The sequence below is a fragment of the Coloeus monedula genome (assembly GCF_965178545.1).
Source record: "Coloeus monedula genome assembly, chromosome: 19".
Lineage (NCBI taxonomy): Eukaryota > Metazoa > Chordata > Aves > Passeriformes > Corvidae > Coloeus > Coloeus monedula.
Genome location: NC_138799.1, coordinates 11,243,882 through 11,259,870, shown reverse-complemented (window position 1 = coordinate 11,259,870; position 15,989 = coordinate 11,243,882). Strand labels below are relative to the sequence as shown.

Sequence of the window (15,989 nt, the reverse complement as noted above, 5' to 3'; positions counted from 1 at the left end):
GTGAGGAAGGCGGGAGTTGAGGGGCAGGAGGGGCCAATAAGGAGCAGGGGGCGGGGCCTGCAATCCGGAAGTGGCTGCGGAACGGCCACGTGAGGAGTGGCGGAACCATGGCCCGGGGACCGGGACCGGGACTGGGGCAGGGACAGGGACAGAAACAGAAACAGGCCCGGGGACCGCGACAGAAACCGGGATCGGGACCGAAACAGGGGCAGAGATCGGGACAGGGACAGAAACAGGGCCGAGGACCGGGACCGGGACCAGGACAGGGACAGAAAGCGGGACCGGGACAGAAAGCGGGACCGAGATCGGAGCGCGGACCGGCCGTCCCTCTGCGCAGCAGGTCAGTGTCCGCGGGATCCAATCGGGATCGCTCCCGGTTTGGCACCTGGACCCACGCGGGGTCTCGGGGCGCGGGTGGGCCCTGGCGGGGGTCCCGTTCTCGGCGGCTGCGTCCTGATCTCCACCCGTGCCCGGGTCCCGGTGTCTCCCCGTGCTGACCCTGATGGCTCCCCATGCCTCGGTCCCGGTGCCCAGCCATGTCTGAGTTTCAGTTTCCCCCCCGTGCTCAAATCCCAGCATCCTTCAATGCCGGATCCCGGTGTCCCGTCGTGTCTGAGTCCCGGTGTCCCAGTGCCTGGCTCCAGGCGTCACTGGCTCCAGGCGTCTCCCTGGCTCCAGGTCCTGGTGCTTCCCTGGAGTGCTCTCGCTGTGCTCATTTCCCCAGGAAGGAGAAGAAGGACAACATGAAGCCCAAACACCCCGACGAGCAGGAGATCCCGTTCCGCCTGCGGGAGCTCATGCGGAGCCGCGAGGCCATGAAGCGCCCAGATCCCGGGAAGAGGCGGGCGGCAGGTGGGACACAGAGGTGGCCTGAGCAGGTGGCCAAGGGCCTGGCCCAGGAGCCCATGGCATGGCTGGATCCTGCCACGCGACAGTGATGTCCCACCCGTGCTCTGCCAGCTGGAGGGACGCCCAGGGTGTCACCACTGCAGAAATGTCACCCGTCTCTCCTAGAGAAGAAGCAGCAGCAGAAGTCCAAGGGCCCCAAGGCCCCGGGGGACATCCCCACGCCCAGGTTCCGGAGGGGCAAGGGGGAGTCGGAGCGTTCCTACATCTGCCGCATGGAGCAGGAGGTGCAGCGTGTCCTCTTCCTCGCGGAGAACCAGCTCCAGCGGGAGCCTGAGAAGGAGGCGACGGCTCCAGAGAAGTCCAGGAGGAAAAAACAGTGAGAGCAGAGCTTTGTGAGCTCGATGGGGCCAGCCCACACCTGTGGCCTGTCCCCTTGCCCAGTTCTGCAGGGCAGGTTTGGCGTTGGCAGTGGCTGGAGGTGCAGGTGGGGGGGCTGTGGGACCCTTTTCTGTGGGGCCATCCCCATGGATCCCATCCATGGGTCTCTGGGAACAGAGCCACAGGCCTGCTTCACCCTCCTGGAGGAAAAGTTGTGGGATCTGGGGGCTCCCGTGGGGTAGGGACTCACTCCTTGTTCCCCATCCGCCCCTGAGCCCCAGCCATAACGTGGCTCTTCAGGTTTCAGAAAAAGAAGCTGGAAAAAGCTCGGAAGAAGAAGGAGGAGAAGAAGGAGGCCATGCTGGAGAAGAGCCTGTTCCAAGGTGGGGATGGAGCAGCGCTGAAGTGACCGCCAGCCCCGGGGGGCAGCACATGGAGGGGTGGGGGAGCTGGAGTGGTGCCTCCCAAGGGGCTCCCGCTGACCCTGGCTCTGGCTTCACCCGCAGACAAGGTGCCATTTGGAGAAGTGGTGACACAGCCACCCACTATCACCTCACAGCCCAGGGGACAGGGTCCTGCCAAGCAGGTGAGTTCTGGGGACAATGCTACCCACCCCTTGGGTACCTGGGAGGGCAGCGGTGGCCTCAGTGAGCCGGTGGCAGCTCCTCAGAGCGCGGTCCTGGTGTCTCATCCTTCATCTCTCAGCTACCCCGTCTCTGCCCGCAGGCTGGACGGAAGCAGCTCCTCCTGACGGCTCGCCTGGGCCAGAGCCAGGTGTCCCTCGCATCCCCCGTGTCCCCCGTGTCCCCGGTGATGTCGATGGCTCGCCGGCGCATCCTGGAGGAGGAGCGGGCGCGCGTCATCCGGGCCTACAGGGACATCCAGAGGCGCAAACAGCTGGAGCGGGAGCACGCCCAGGGGGGGCACAGCGTCCCACGCTGAGGGCCCTGGGACTCGAGGGGGACATTGCCCTGATGCTCTTGTGTCACTGCTGAGCCCTGGGGCTTCCCGCAGCCCCGCACTCCACGGCTCAGTGCTGCAGTGGCGTCCCTGCGGTGCCACGGACCTGCTTGGAGTAAAAAGTGCCAGTGGGAGCCAGTGGTGTGAGCGTGTCTGGGCTCCCAGTTCCTTAGGGATTCCTTAGGGATGCTGCTGTGCTGGCAGATGGCAGTCCCAGGCACGTCGCTGTCCCCACGGGCTCTGGTGGGGGCAGGACCCTCATTCCTCAGCCGTGAGGAGACCCCGGTGCCTGGCCAGCTCAGTGCCCGGTGGGAGGAAAGTGAGGTAGTGCTGGGGACACGGAGCGTCCCACAGGACTCACCTGCACGGTGTCACTTGCCTTTGTTGTCACTACTGGTGACGCTGCTTGAGCCCCAGGGCTGCAGCCACACGCAGCCCTGCCCTTGGCATCACTGCCCGTGTCCCCACCTGGCCCCGGTCACGGTGACCCCGGTGCCGGGTGTGCTGCCACGTCCCCCCGGTGCCACCGCCCTGCGCCCCCCCCCGGGGAGCCCCTGGCTCCGGGGAGGCTCCGGGGCTGCTCCCGGCGAGGCTCAGCCGTGTCCGCCTCACCTGGCCGGACAAAGGCCCCGCTGTTCGCGGCCCCGCGCCGGCACAAAGCGTTCCCTGTTGGAGCGGGGCCGCCCCGCGCTGCGGCCGGCGCTGGCGGGGCCGGGGGGATCCGCGCTTCCGGAGGGGCCGGGCACGGCGGCTGAGCCGCTCCGCTGTCCCCCGCCAGGCCTGAGCGGGACAGGCTTTGCGCCTTGTTTTCCGTCCCCAGGGTGTGACCGCCGTGTCCCCGGGAAGGTGGAGGTGCCTGGGGGGGTGTCACGCTCTGTGCCATGCGCTGCCAGCAGCCGGTGGGAGGGCGCGCTGTGGTGACAGCGGCCCTGGGGACACCGAGTGCCTGGTGCTGCTGGGCGATACCCTCGCTGCCACCCGGCACCAGGTAAACACAGGTGACAGATAAACACGGGTGATGCGGCACGGCCCGGGGGGCACGGCCACATCCTGCTGCAAACACCCGGCTCCCGCGGCCGTGTTCCCGGAGCCGGGAGTGCGGGCTTGTGCCAGCCAAGGGCATGGCAGGGACATGGCGAGTGCCACGCTCCCGCAGTGGGTCCCTTGTGCGGACACCGCGCAGGGCACGCTTGCCCACCGGCAGCCCCAGGGCCGCCATCCCGGCTCCGGCTCAAGGAGACCAGGTCACCCGCTGCCCCCACGGAGCCATTCCAGCCCTGAATAATTCATGGCACTGCTGGCCGCAGGCTTCCTGCCCGGAGGAGGAGGAATGGCTGCGGAGGGGAAGGCAATCCGGGCGGGAAAACCACCACGACCTTGGCACGTCCTCCGTGCTGTGCCACCTCCTGCCCGGCAGCCCATCTGCCCACGGGATCCCGGCCCAGCGGCCCCAGCTGGGGGGGAGGGGGTGCCGAAGACCCTGCTCGGAGCCCCCCTCACCCCCTCCCCCCATGCTCCCTGTCACTCCCCTAAAGGAGGGAATGGGGCTGAGCCGGTGGGAGCAGCCGGTGGCATTGGGAGCACCTGGGACGCCCACCACAGACCAGCTGTGACAGCACCATAGGAAAAACCACCTTTATTGGGGTGACCTGAAAAAAAGTGGGAAAAGGAATTTGACAGAGAAAGCAGCGAGGAGGGCGAGGGGCCCAGCTCCCTCCCCACTCCCTGCAGGGGTCCCCGAGCCCCGAGGGGGGAAGGCACCGGGAAGGCGGCCGGAGCTGTGGGGGGCTGGTCCCCAGCCCCAGCAAGGCACTGATCCCCTGGACCCCCAGCAGTCCCCCTTCCCCAGCAGTGGGGAAATAGAGGCACAGAAGGAGGCAGAGCTGGGGACAGCCTCGTGTCCCCTTGTGCCCTGCGGTGGGATGGGGCCAGCTCGGCTCGGGGTCCCCAGGGCTGGTGGGGGTCAGTGCAGAGCCAGAGGCTCGGTGCTGAGGGTGCCCTGGGCCGGGTCCCGCTGGCTCTCCAGCTTCGGAGGGTCCATGGCCTGGGGGAGACGGGGTCTGTGCGTCACAAAGGCAGTGAGGTGACAGCTGGGGGTGTCCTCACGGGAGCCTGTCCTTGAGGCAGGGATGCGGGGTCCGGACACAGCTGGTGGCTTGGGGGTGCCACGGCCAGGTGGGACGGGCAGGTGGGAGCGCTGGCTCTGGGACCGTGTCCAGGCATCCCATGGGTGGGATTCACATGTCAGGGTGGGATGAGGCCCGGTGAGCCCTCGGGAGCGGGACAGAGGGGCCGCGGCCGTGCCGGCGCTGTGGGAGCTGCGTCACGGGGGCTTCACCACCGGTTCCTGCTGTACGGGGACTGCACCTGCGGGCAGAGCGGGATGGCACTGGGGTGGCAGCAGGACCACGGCACCCACACCAGCTGAGACGTGTACCCTGACCCACCGGGGGGGAGCTCTGGGTGCTGGGCAGAGCCGTCGCCATGGCAGGGCCGGACTTTGCCCTTGCCGCAGGCACCGTTCACCCACCTGGCAGCTCCGGGTGTCCCTGGGGATGCTGGAGTGCCGGACCTGTGCCGTGAAGGCGTCCTCGGCTCGGAGCGTGGAGCTGGCGCTGCCGGGCAAGGGGCTGGTGGAGGCGCGGGGCAGGATCACGTCATAGGGACCTTCGCTCTGAGGGACAGACACGGGGGTGTCACAGCACCGGGAGCACCCCGGCCCCACGGGGTCCCGGGGGTGGAAGGTTCGGAGGGTCCCCACCCCGTTAAAGCAGCCATTGGGAAACAGGGATCACGGGAGCCCCCCACCCACACCCTGTCCCCCACCCCAGTTGCTCCAGTCGGAAGCCTGGCAGGATGTGGCCACCCCTGGTGTCACACTCACCGTCCCCTTGTGCATCAGAGCCATCTCGGTGGGCTGGTACACGCTGGTCAGCAGCTGCCCGTTGTAGCCACTGTACGGGGACACTGGCTTCTTGGCTGCCAAGACATGGGGACAGTCACCACGGAGCCACTGCCACCCCACTGGGCTCCCCGTACCTCGTTAGCAGCTTTAACGAGCTGACTCAGCAGCTCCGTGCCTTTCCCGCGGGACACTCCTGTCCCCAGCGTTGGCATCGCAGCTGCCTGGCCATGGTTTGTTATTGTAGGGTCTCTCGGGTGCAGGTGCTGCTCAGGGGGGACCCTCCCTCCCCCATGGGGCACAGACACCTGGCGTGGCCGCCCACGATGCCCATTGGGACCGTCACCACCCCGTGTTATTGCAGGGGCTCGTGGGCCCGGGGCGGAGGGGCAGGAGCCGCGGGCACCCCACGCCGGGGAGGGAGCTCCCTGCGGCTGCGGGGCTCAGCCCAAACTGGTACGCCCAGCCCGGCCAGTTCTCGGGAGCCACAACAGCAGCAGGCGCCAGTGCCGGGCAGGTCACTGCCAGACATCTCGTCACCCACCCACCCCTGCCATACCCGGTGGGGACATCCCTCAGGGTCCCCAAGAGGGTCCTTGGAGCCCACTGGCAGCCCTGCCATGGGGTGAGAGGGTCCCTGGTGGGCCCTGGCGCCTACCAAAGGACGGCTCATCCATGGAGAAGGCCTTGTTCTCCACGAACATGCTCTGCGACTTCTGCTCCTTGAGGATGGTCTCGTAGCCCACCCCGCGCGTGGGGTAGCCATCGTCCTCAAAGGCCTGCTCGGGGCTGCGCCGCGTCACGTGTGTCACCTCGGGGATGACGTAGAGCAGGAGAAAGGCGCTGGCGTTGCAGACCAGCGCGATGGCCAGCGTGGGGTCATCCCAGCCGGGCTTGTGGCCAGCACGCTGGTTCCCATACAGGTACATGATGGTCCACACCAGCCAGATGGCCATGGAGAGGCTGGTGGTGGCCAGGATGAAGGCGCTGTGCTTCCGCCAGCGGCCGTAGTGGCCACAGAGGGCCGGCCAGGCCGTGCTGAAGGCGGCCACCAGCAGGGCCATGACGTAGATGAGGGCCATGACGAAGTCAGCGTCCGCCAGCTGGCAGGGGTCCGGGGGGCCACCCTCGTGCCGTGCCACCGTGATGATGAGCCACTCGGCGTTGATGATGACCTCGACCGAGGCGAGGGACAGGGCCACCGCCAGCGTCACCCAGCCCCGCGGGGCCCGGTTGCGCCGCGCCAGGAAGTTGAGGGCCACGGCGTGTGCCAGCAGGCAGGAGAAGCAGATGCCGAAGAGGACGCCGAAGAGGAAGCGGCGGGAGGTGCAGGTGGAGAAATCCGGCCCCACGATGAAGTCGAAGGTCAGGCAGAAGAGCCCGAAGGTGCCCAGAAGGAAGAAGACCTGAGTGGCCACCAGGCTCTTCTTCTGCTGGTCCTGCACAAAGGGCAGGCTGGCCACCAGGACGATGGTGAGCACGAAGGTGGTCACCACGCCGAGGCTGGCCACTGCCTCCACCCCGATGCCCCAGCCCGCCGAGAGGTCACAGAGGTTGTAGTAGAGGGAGGAGAGGTCGTGGCCGCAGCCCGAGGGCGGCGTGGGCTGCGCGGCGGCCATGGGGAGCAGGGCCAGCAGCACGGCCGTGGTGCCCATCCTGCACCGTGGCATCCAGGGACCCTGTGGGACATGGCGGGGTCAGGGCACAGGGACTGGGGATGTGGATCAGCTCCCAGCTCGGAGCATCCCTGCCCGTGGTCCCCACTGTACATCCCAGGGTGAGCAGTGGGGTCCTGGGGAGCTCTGCCCTGCTGGCACAGCTGAGCTCACCCAGCATGGCCAGGGAGCCCCCGGTGGGACCAGGCAGCCATGTGAACCCGTCGGATCCTTGGCTGGAGGTTGGTGGCAGCTGAGGAGGGGCTCAGCCCCTCTGTGCCCCATATGATCCCTCCCAACATGGGAATTCTCTGGGGCTGTCCCGATCCCTTCCTCCAGTGTCAGGAGCAGCACCGTGCCCACCGGCTTCCCAGGAACATCAAATGTGGGCTCAGACCAGATGGCAGAGGTGATGCTGGGGGACAGGGCTGTCCCCTTGCCTTGTCCCTGTGTGCTACCACGTTCCTCTTTCCACTTCTCCCATCCCACTTCCCTCCGCTGGTTCTGGACACCGGCCCAGTGCAGGTCGCGTGTCCAGCTCGCTGGCACGTAGGCAGCCGCAGCCTGGCACGGCACAGCACGGCACAGCATGGCACGGCACGGGGGTCCTAGTCCCTGTCCCCACCGCTGCCACCCCATTCCTGCCACCCATGGTGGGCACGGGGAAGAGGAGGCAGCGAGGAAGCTGCAGCCTCACTGCTGGGGGAGGAAGAGGAGATGCCGGGGCCGGGAACCCCGGTGCCCCGAGGGGCACCCCGAACCGGGCACCCCCCGGCCCCGGGATGGGGACCCGGACCCCCAGCACCACGCTGGGACGGGGTCCCCGTGCCCGCGGGTTCCAGCAGCTCCACCGCCTCCGGTTCCCACCGCGTCCCCCAGCCCGGTTTCCCCCCCACCTCCAGCCCGGTACCCCCGCACGCTCCGCCCGGTTTCCCCCGCGCCCCCGGCCGCTGCACCCGCGTCCCCAGCCCTGCTCCTCCTGCACCCCCCGCCCGCTCCCTCGCACCGCCCGTTGGCTTATCCGCTCCCCCGGCCCGGTCCCGCCGCACTCCTGTCCCGCTCCCCCTGCCCCTCCCGCCGGTTCCCCCCGCCCGCTCCTCCCGCACCCCCCTCCCGCACCGTTCCGGTGCTTCCCGGCGCTCCCGCCAGGTCCTGGCCCCGAAACTCCGCCAGAGCCGCCCCCAACCCTCCGGCCGGAGGAGCTGCGGGGGCGGACGGCTCTCGGTCCCGGTCCCGGTCTCTTCCTGTCGGCGTTGCCGGTGTCCCCCAGTCCCGCAGGGTTCGCCCCTCCGCCACCCAGCCCCGCTCACCGGCCGCAGCCCCCGGTGCCCGGCGCTCCGCTCTCCCCGTGCCGAGCCGAGCCAGCCCCGGTGCCGCCGCACCGTGCGCCTGCCCGTCCCGGCCCCTCCCCGAGGTGCGGCTCAGCCCCGAGAGCGCGATCGGGGCCGGCCGGGACCTGCCCCGCCGCACCGGGCGGGGGCACCGCGGTCCCGCACCGGCAGGGATCCCGCACCGGGGCACGGAGGGGGCTGGTGGGGGGCGGAGCAGGGGCGAGCCCACCTGGCCATCAGTGTGATGAGTCTGGGGGGGTCTCAGCCACCAATGTGATGAGTCTGGGGGGGCTCCAGCCTGGCTCTGCCGAGCGCTGCTCCCCGGGAAAGACTCTCCGGGGACAAGGGACGGAGCGGGGGGGCTGCCCCGGGGCATGGACGGGGCTGAGGGGAGCAGACCCTGCACTAGGGGGTTAAGCAGGGGGGAGCCCACCTGGCCATCACTGTGATGAGTCTGGGGGTCTCAGCCTGGCCCTGCTGAGTGCTGCACATCAGGAAAGACCCTCAGGGGACAAGGGATGGAGCAGTGGGAGCTGCGTCGCGGGATCTTCCACCTCTGGTGGGCTCGGGGGGCCGGGAGTGGGGCTCCACAGGCAGCCCCACCGTGTAAGGATACATCGGCCTGGAGGGGCCTCCCGGAGGAATGTCAGCTGATGGATAAAGCCGGAGCCCTTGGCAGGGCAGCAGGACCCAGAAAACCCCAGAAAAGCCCCAGGAAAGCCCTTTCGGCAGAGGCCTGAAGGCCAGGGCAGCCCCAGCGCAGGGCACTGACACGGCTCAGTGGTCCCTGTCCCGACGGGGGTGGCTGCGACCCTGGCGTTGGGATGGGCACCCCGCAATCACCCCATTCATCCCTGGGGATGGGGAAAAGCCCTGGGAGAGTTGGGGCAGCCCGGGGGCCCCGCCAGCCCTGGGAGAGGTTTCCAGGCAGGCACTGCTATTTCGGGAGGGTGAAGCAAGAGGGTGAAGGATGCAGAGGAAAGTTCAACGTGCCTCCGGCGGGGCCTGCCCCAATCCAGGCCGGGATGAAAACAATCCGGGGAGAAAGGGCAGCAGAGCCGCCGGTGGAAGGACCGGCTCCCACCGGAACCGGCGGCACCCGTGGCACAAGGACTGGCACCCGCCAGAGCCCACGGGGATGGGACGGTGTGTCCAGCTCAGAGCTGTGTCACTGCCACCCTCCCGCCCTCTTCCTAAAGATCATTTGGCTTTGGGATGGTGTTCGGGATTGGATCATCCCTGCCCTCGCACGGGGCAGGGCAGTGCAGGCGAGGGGCTCTGCAGCGGCCCTCGTGCCTCAGTTTCCCCAGGGGTTTGGAGCGCAGGCTCCGGGAAAGGCTCAGCCTTGGATAAGCGGTGCCGGGAGCGGAGGCCGCTTGTCCTGCCGCCCCCACACCGCAGCCCGGCCTCTCCGCCGGCTGCTTCCTTCCGCCGGAGGGTTTCCCGGCTGCTGACTCAGCACGAGACCCCCGTGACCCCCCGTGGGGCCACCGGCAGGCGTCCGTCCCGCCGAGGCTGCCCCGTGGCCGCACAGCGTTTGCCTTTGCGTCCCCCTCCTTGGCGGGTGAGCTCCTCATCCCCTTCCCCTGGGAACCCCCACATTCCCCACGGCCGGCGGTTTCAGACCCCTTCCCATGGAGACCCTCACGTTCCACCCATTGTGGGCGTCTTCTGCTCCTCCCTCCCGCAGGGACCCTGCCCAGGTTTCCAGCCCCCACTGCTTGCTCCGGGGGTTTTTATAGGTCCTACAGAAAGACCCCAAGAGGTTGTGGGGTCACTGGGGGGTGATGCCCACCATGTGCTGCCCTCGGTTTCCTCTCGGGGCGGTGGATCCCCGACCCTGACCGTCCGGCACGGGCAGAGCCCGATCGCAGTTCCCGGTGCTCTGGGTGGGCTTGGAACCGCGATCCCAGTGGTGGAACTGGGCAGAACTGGTCCTTCCAGCACAGAGGCCACACTGAGGGGCTGGGATGAGGCTCAGCACCGGGACCTGGACCCTGGCCAGGCTCTATCCGAAAACATCAGCACGCCGGGCGCATTTTTTCCAGGCTTACCTTTCCTGGGGAGCCGCAGGGACGGGCGGCTGGCACGGCTGGCACGGTGGCAAGGCTGGCTGAACCCCGTCTCCGCGGCGGCTCCCCTCGGCAAGGCGAGAGCCGGGGGTCCCTGCTGCCCTCCCAGAGCCTTCCGCCGCCCCGGCCGGGGCTCGGAGCCGTTCCCAGCGGAGCCCCTCGCGCCGGCGGACGCCGTCAGCACATTTCCACCTCCTTTGCCAAGTAAATACGCACCGGTTGGCACAGGGGGGCCGGTGGCAATCGGGGGGGCCGGTGGCAATCCCGGAGCTCCCGCCGTGGGTTCCCGAGGCAGCCGAGCCCCCCGGCCCGCGGCCCCTCAGCCCCTGCCCGCGGTCGGGTTAATAACTAATCCCTTCCCGGTCCTGCTCTCCTCACGTGCCAGAATTAATGGAGCGAGAACCTCCCAGGTACCCCCCGCGCCACCGGCTCGGGCTTTAACCCTGTCCCCCGGCAGGGATCCGGCCTGGGATGAGGTGACATCCCCGGCGGGGTCTGTCCACCCGAGTGCGGGGGCAGGGTGGGTCCGTGAGTGGGTCAGCCCCACACCGTGGGGGCAAAGGCTGCGCCCCATCCCCGCCCGGTGTGGGCACAGCCAGGGCTCGGGGGTGGGCAGGGGGTCTGGTGCGGTTTGGGGGTGTCTCTGTGCCCTGCCAGGAGCCAGCTGAGGCCCTGATCCCCCCCGGGCACCCCCTGGCTCTGTCCTGCCCCTTCTCGGGAATCCGAGCCGAAAGGCTGGACGGTTTTGGGGGATTATGCTAAGGACCTTACGGGGAATTAGGGTGGCGGCAGGGCTGGTTTGGGGGGCTGGGGGTGCCCGCTCCCTGCCCCCGGCAGTGCCAGCTCCGCAGTGTCCCATCCCTGCCCTCTGCTGGCAGCTGGGGACAGGCTGGCACGGCTCGGCCGCCCCACCAGTGTCACAGCGATTTGGCACTGGTGTAACTGGGAGGGCAGCACTGGGTACGCCCACAGCAGGGGGGGCACCTCCCCTGCCGCAGGTGCCCGGGGGGCTGCACCCTTGTGCTGGGGCGGGGGGGCTGCAGCCTGGCTGCTGCTGCCTGTGGGATTAATGAGTGGGGCGAGGAGCTGGGATCTTACCAAGAGTCCAAACCCCACTACCGGGGACACCAGATCCTGTGGATGCTCCCTCTGGCACTCCCGGGCAGCCGAGCAGAGGCACGGGGGTGGGCAGGACAGAGACACCTTGTGCCAGAGCTGTTGCTGCAGGGTGCCCCCGTTCCAGCCGCCCGCAGGGAACCGGACCCAGGCAGAGTTTTGGTCTCAGCATGGCAGTTTATGGAGTGGCATCCAGCGGGCACCACGTCCGTGTCAGGGCTCACAGGAGCTCACTTGTGCCCTCCACCCCTCACTGTGGGCAGCCCCTCGGTGCCACTGAGCTGGGGCACGTCCTGGATGAGTTCCCTGGCTGAGTTCCAGTGCTGCGTGAGGGGCTGAGCATGGGCGGGGCTGAGCTGCCCATCCCGGGGTGCCGCTGCCAGGCAGGCACCACGATACCCCCAAATGAGTGTCCGGGCACAACCACCTCCTCCTGCCACCACCACCAGCATTAACTCTGCCTCCGTGGAGGGGGCCTGTCCCCACGGCAAGGTCTCCCCAGGCCCCGGTGTGATGCGTGGGGCTGGGTGGGTACCGGGACTGCCAGCCGGGCACTGCCCTGGCTCAGAGCGCGGTGCTGCCCAGCAGCTTCAGTGGTTTCAGGGCCGGGGGCGGGAAGTGGCCACTGCCACGGCAGGGGCCGTGCCGGGGGTGCCCCCGCAGCACCTCGCCCACCGTGCGGCGGAAGGTCTGGCTGACGAAGCAGTAGAGGAAGAAGTTGAGGGAGGTGTTGAGCATGGCCACCATGTTGGCGATGTCCAAGGCCAGGTGCACGCGCCAGTCCCTCCTGACCGAGGCCACGTAGAGGTGGCACATCATGACGACGGTCCGGGGAGCCCAGAGCACGATGAAGACGGTGGTGACAGCCAGCAGCAGGGCCGTGGTCTTGCCGCCCCCCGCGCGCCTCCGCTGCTTCAGCTTGCGGATGATGATGGAATTGGTGGCCAGGAAGATGCTGCAGGGCAGGAAGTAGATGGTGACGCAGTGCAGCCACTTGAGCACCGTGTCCAGCGCCGTGGGGGGGTCGGCGTCACGCCACATGTCCAGCCACCAGTAGAAGGGGATGCCGGTGGCCAGCGCCGCGGCGAAGACGGCCGCGATGATCTTGCGGGTGCGCTGCGGGTAGGACACGGTGCGGTAGCGCAGCGGGTGGCACAGGGCCACGTAGCGGTCCACGGTCAGCAGGACGGTGACCCAGGTGGAGGCGTGGTTGGCCGTGAACTCCAGCACGTTGACGGTGTGGATGAAGGCGCTGGGCACCGCCCGCGCCAGGATGGCCGTCTGCAGGATGAAGCCCACAAAGATGATGAAGACCTGGGTGAGGATGTCGGAGGTGGTCAGGGCCAGCAGGTACCAGTACGATGACTTCTTGGTCCTGGTGGCCAGGCGGGACAGGGCCACGGCGGTCAGGATGTTCACTGGAGGGAGGGGAGCGATGGGTGGAGGTGAGAGCTGGGGGCTCACAGCCCCCCACGCAGCACGCAGGACCTCGAGGGTGCCCAGGCTCTGGCTGGGGGGAGCTATAAATATCCCGGTGCTGTGGGGATTTGCTGGGCTGATTAATCTCTTCCGTGTGTCAGCCCAAGCAATGCAAATACCATCTGTCCCCGTGGCGGTGGCACCTGCCCTGGGACCGGGCAGCACAGCCCAGCACTGGGGCCAGACCCGAGGTTGGGGGGAAGCAGGTGGGGACCCTCCATCCCAAGGACTTTTCTCCCCAGCCCCCCCTGCCCCCTCAGCCCCCTCACCTGGCAGCCCCAGCCCCAACAGGACGCTGTAATACACGATGGGGACGATGCCGACCAGGCAGGGTGACCGATCCAGCTCTGGCTCCGGCTCCATCTCCGGCTGTGCCCACGACATTGCTGTGCTGTTGGGCACTGGGACCGTCATCTTCCCCCACGGATCGGCTGCAAGGAAAGACAGGGAGCATCAGGGGGATGAGGGTCCTGATGGCACCTGGGTGGAAGGCCAGCCATGACATGCCACTGAGGGCTTGGGGACAGGGACCGTCACCCGGGTGTCCCCACTTTGGCTGGATCCCAGGTTCCTTGTCCTGTAGCATCCATGTACAATGGGCAGCTCCAAAATGTGCTGTCGCAGGCAGACCTGGGGCTGCTGCACCCATGGGAGACAATGCACCCCAAGCCCCCTGTGCCATGTCCCAGCAGGGTCCCCGCTGCCAGAGCTGCTCCTTCTTTATCCCTCAGCCCCGTTTGTGTAGAAAACCGGATTAAAACACCATGTTCTTGGGCAGCCGCCAGAGGAGAGAGGCTCTGGCCCCCAGCCCAGGCTGGGTGCCGCCAGACGGCTCCCAGTAGTGGCAGAGAAGACCCAGAGGTGCCGATGGGGGTTCCCAGTGGTGACAAATGTGGGGTGGCCATCTCCAGGCTGCCATCTAGGTCCTTTTCCAGCTCCTCAGGCTGAGGCAGCAGAGCTTGAGGAGCCTGGCAGAGGCCCTGCCCGCATCCCCACCCGCGTCCCCGCCCGTATCCGCATCCTTATCCTTATCCTTATCCGTATCCGCATCCCTGCCCCATCCCTGCCCATCCCTGCCCGATCCCTGCCCGTCCCTGCCCGATCCCTGCCCGATCCCTGCCCATCCTTCCCCACGCCCGGATCGTGCCCGCGCTGCCCTCGCCCATTCATAAACCAGGGAGGCTCCACCCCCCGCCCGACTCTGCACTCCGATTGGCTCAGGGGAGCCAGGCCCCACCCAATCGGAGAGGGGTTCCCCGGGGACGGTGAGGCCGGAGCCGAGCGCTGCGTTCTGATTGGTCAGAATCCCCCCAAATTTGCATCCCCTGGGGGAGCGCCACCCCGGGGCCGGGGGTCGTGGGGTGCAGGGGGGTCCCGGAGCCGGGGGGGGCTGTGCGGGGTGATGGGGGGTCCTGGGGTCGGGAGTTGTGGGGTGGAGGGGAGCCATGGGATCGGGGTTGTGGGGTGCAGGGGAGCCATGGGGTCGGGGTTGTGGGGTGGAGGGGAGCCATGGGGTCGGGAGGTGCGAAGTGCTCTTTGTGGGGGGGTGACTTGGGATCAGGGGCTGCGGGGTGCAAAGGCAGGTCCTGAGCTCAGGGAGGGGGTACGGGGCACCACTCCGCTCCCAGGCTGACCCTGGCCCCAGGGGCACCCCAAATTCCCCTTGTCCCAGACACCGCAGACACCTGATGGCTTCGGGGTAGGGGTTGGAGGGGCGGTCAGATCTCTCTCCCGTTCCGGGACCCCTAGTGACGGATCTGCTCCCCCAGAAATGCCCGAGGTGTGTGTGGGATCCCGGGGGTCCCACCTCCCCGACCCTGGAACTCCCGGCCGGGACCCAAGCGAGATCCTGAGCAGAGCCCGAGGGAAATGCAGGGGGGGATGGAGGAGGAGAGGGGTGCCAATTAACTGCAAATTAGCTCCGGTTCATCAGCAGGAGGTCCCTCCCGTCCATCCACGTCCCCATCGGAACTGGGACATCGATCGGCTGCAGCTGCCGCGGGAGCGCCTTAACCCTTTCCCAGCCCAATCCCCTTTGTGCTGGGGGGGCGGGTTCGCTGTGGGCCTCCCTTTGCTCCCCCTGGCCGGGGTCCCGCTCCCCAAAGCCTGCGGGACAGGGACTCTCACCTGGGTGGCCCCGGTGCCACCCACCGGGCGTGCGGTGCCACCTTCCCAGGGCACACCGCTGTCCGTGTCCCTGTCAGTGTCCGTGCTGCCGCTGGTGTCCGTGTCCTCTCCGGTGTCCGTGTCCCCACTGGTGTCCCTGTCCTCGCCGGTGCCCGTGTCCCTCCCAGTGTCCCTGTCCCCGCCGGCACCCGCAGCATGGCACAGCCTCCCGGGGCGCGGGACACGGGGCGGAGGGAGAGCGCCGTGGGCAGAGCCACGGGCTGGGCTGGCTGGGCACAGGGGCGTCACCGGCCCGGCGGCTCCCGCGGGGGGCCGGGAAGGGGTCACCGTGACAGAGCCCGTCCCCACCCCGGAGCAGGAGGGATGGTGGTCCGCGGGCAAGTGGGCAGCTGGGTCCGCGGCCACCTCTGGGGACACAGAGGAGCGGGTGCGCGCAGGGTGTGACGTGTGACCGCGCGCACGAGTGTGAATCCCTGTGCGCTGCCTGCGTGTCCCTGCTGGGCTCTGCCCTGGCTGTTCCCAAGTGCCCACTGCCAGGACACCGTGCCCGTGCCTCAGTTTCCCCAGCGGCACAGGGAGGGGGCTGATGTCCCCTGCCGGTCCCTGGGTCCAGCTCCGTCCCTCCAGTGCCCCCCCGGCCCGCGGGGGCGATGCCCTGGCCCCGCTGCCTGGCTCACGTCGCTATGGTGAGCTGGCCCCGCGCCGCCTCAGCCGCAATCTCCGGGCCAGCACAGTTGCTCCCTCACCTCACCTGGGCTGGGGGACGTCCCCTGCTGACCTCCAGAGCCAGCCCCATGGTCCCCCGTGTCCTCCCATGGTCACCTCAACCCCGTGAGGAGCCGATGCCCCCGCGGGGGACGCGGGGGTCCCCGGGCTGTGGCTGCCGCCCGGGCTGGCACGGCGCCGGTGGCACGCCGGGCACACGCTCCCACAAGCTGTTGTTTATCAGGCGGGCGGTGAAATGAGGCGTCGGAGGACTCGGTGAGCCATGAACCGGCTGTGCCGTGGCGGGGGCCCTGTCCCCCAGGCCCAGCCCCCACGGTGCAAGGACAACCGCCCGGGCTGGGCGCTCTGCTGGCACCGTGATTTTGGGGGCTTGAGCATCGCCCACCTGCCCATC

General features: G+C 68.5%; 3 protein-coding genes across 4 annotated transcripts; 1 reads left to right on the top strand and 2 right to left on the bottom strand.

The window, feature by feature from the left end:
- The first annotated feature begins 89 nt into the window (after positions 1-89).
- Positions 90-2,287, top strand: CCDC137 (coiled-coil domain containing 137). Its single transcript, XM_082294185.1, has 6 exons — positions 90-340; positions 725-852; positions 1,015-1,225; positions 1,528-1,610; positions 1,734-1,813; positions 1,954-2,287. Exons 1-6 carry the CDS (start codon positions 108-110, stop codon positions 2,167-2,169), a joined length of 951 nt encoding a protein of 316 aa, XP_082150311.1. The 5' UTR covers positions 90-107; the 3' UTR covers positions 2,170-2,287.
- Positions 2,288-3,834: 1,547 nt separating this feature from the next.
- GPRC5C (G protein-coupled receptor class C group 5 member C) lies at positions 3,835-10,280 on the bottom strand. Of its 2 annotated transcripts, none has more exons than XM_082294359.1 (5): positions 10,130-10,280; positions 5,748-6,768; positions 5,072-5,166; positions 4,718-4,861; positions 3,835-4,554 (listed from the first exon to the last, which is right to left on the bottom strand). In XM_082294359.1, the coding sequence occupies exons 2-5, from the start codon at positions 6,757-6,759 to the stop codon at positions 4,522-4,524; spliced, it is 1,284 nt and encodes a 427-aa protein (XP_082150485.1). In that variant the 5' UTR covers positions 6,760-6,768; positions 10,130-10,280; the 3' UTR covers positions 3,835-4,521. The 2 variants fall into 2 exon arrangements, with proteins under 2 accessions (XP_082150485.1, XP_082150484.1); XM_082294358.1 differs by lacking the exon at positions 10,130-10,280 and adding an exon at positions 8,055-8,137.
- A 1,547-nt stretch (positions 10,281-11,827) lies between these two features.
- GPR142 (G protein-coupled receptor 142) lies at positions 11,828-13,156 on the bottom strand (the record flags this gene model as incomplete). The annotated part of the gene is made up of 2 exons (XM_082294369.1): positions 11,828-12,681; positions 13,012-13,156. The coding sequence occupies 2 exons, from the start codon at positions 13,154-13,156 to the stop codon at positions 11,828-11,830; spliced, it is 999 nt and encodes a 332-aa protein (XP_082150495.1).
- Between the last annotated feature and the right edge of the window lie 2,833 nt (positions 13,157-15,989).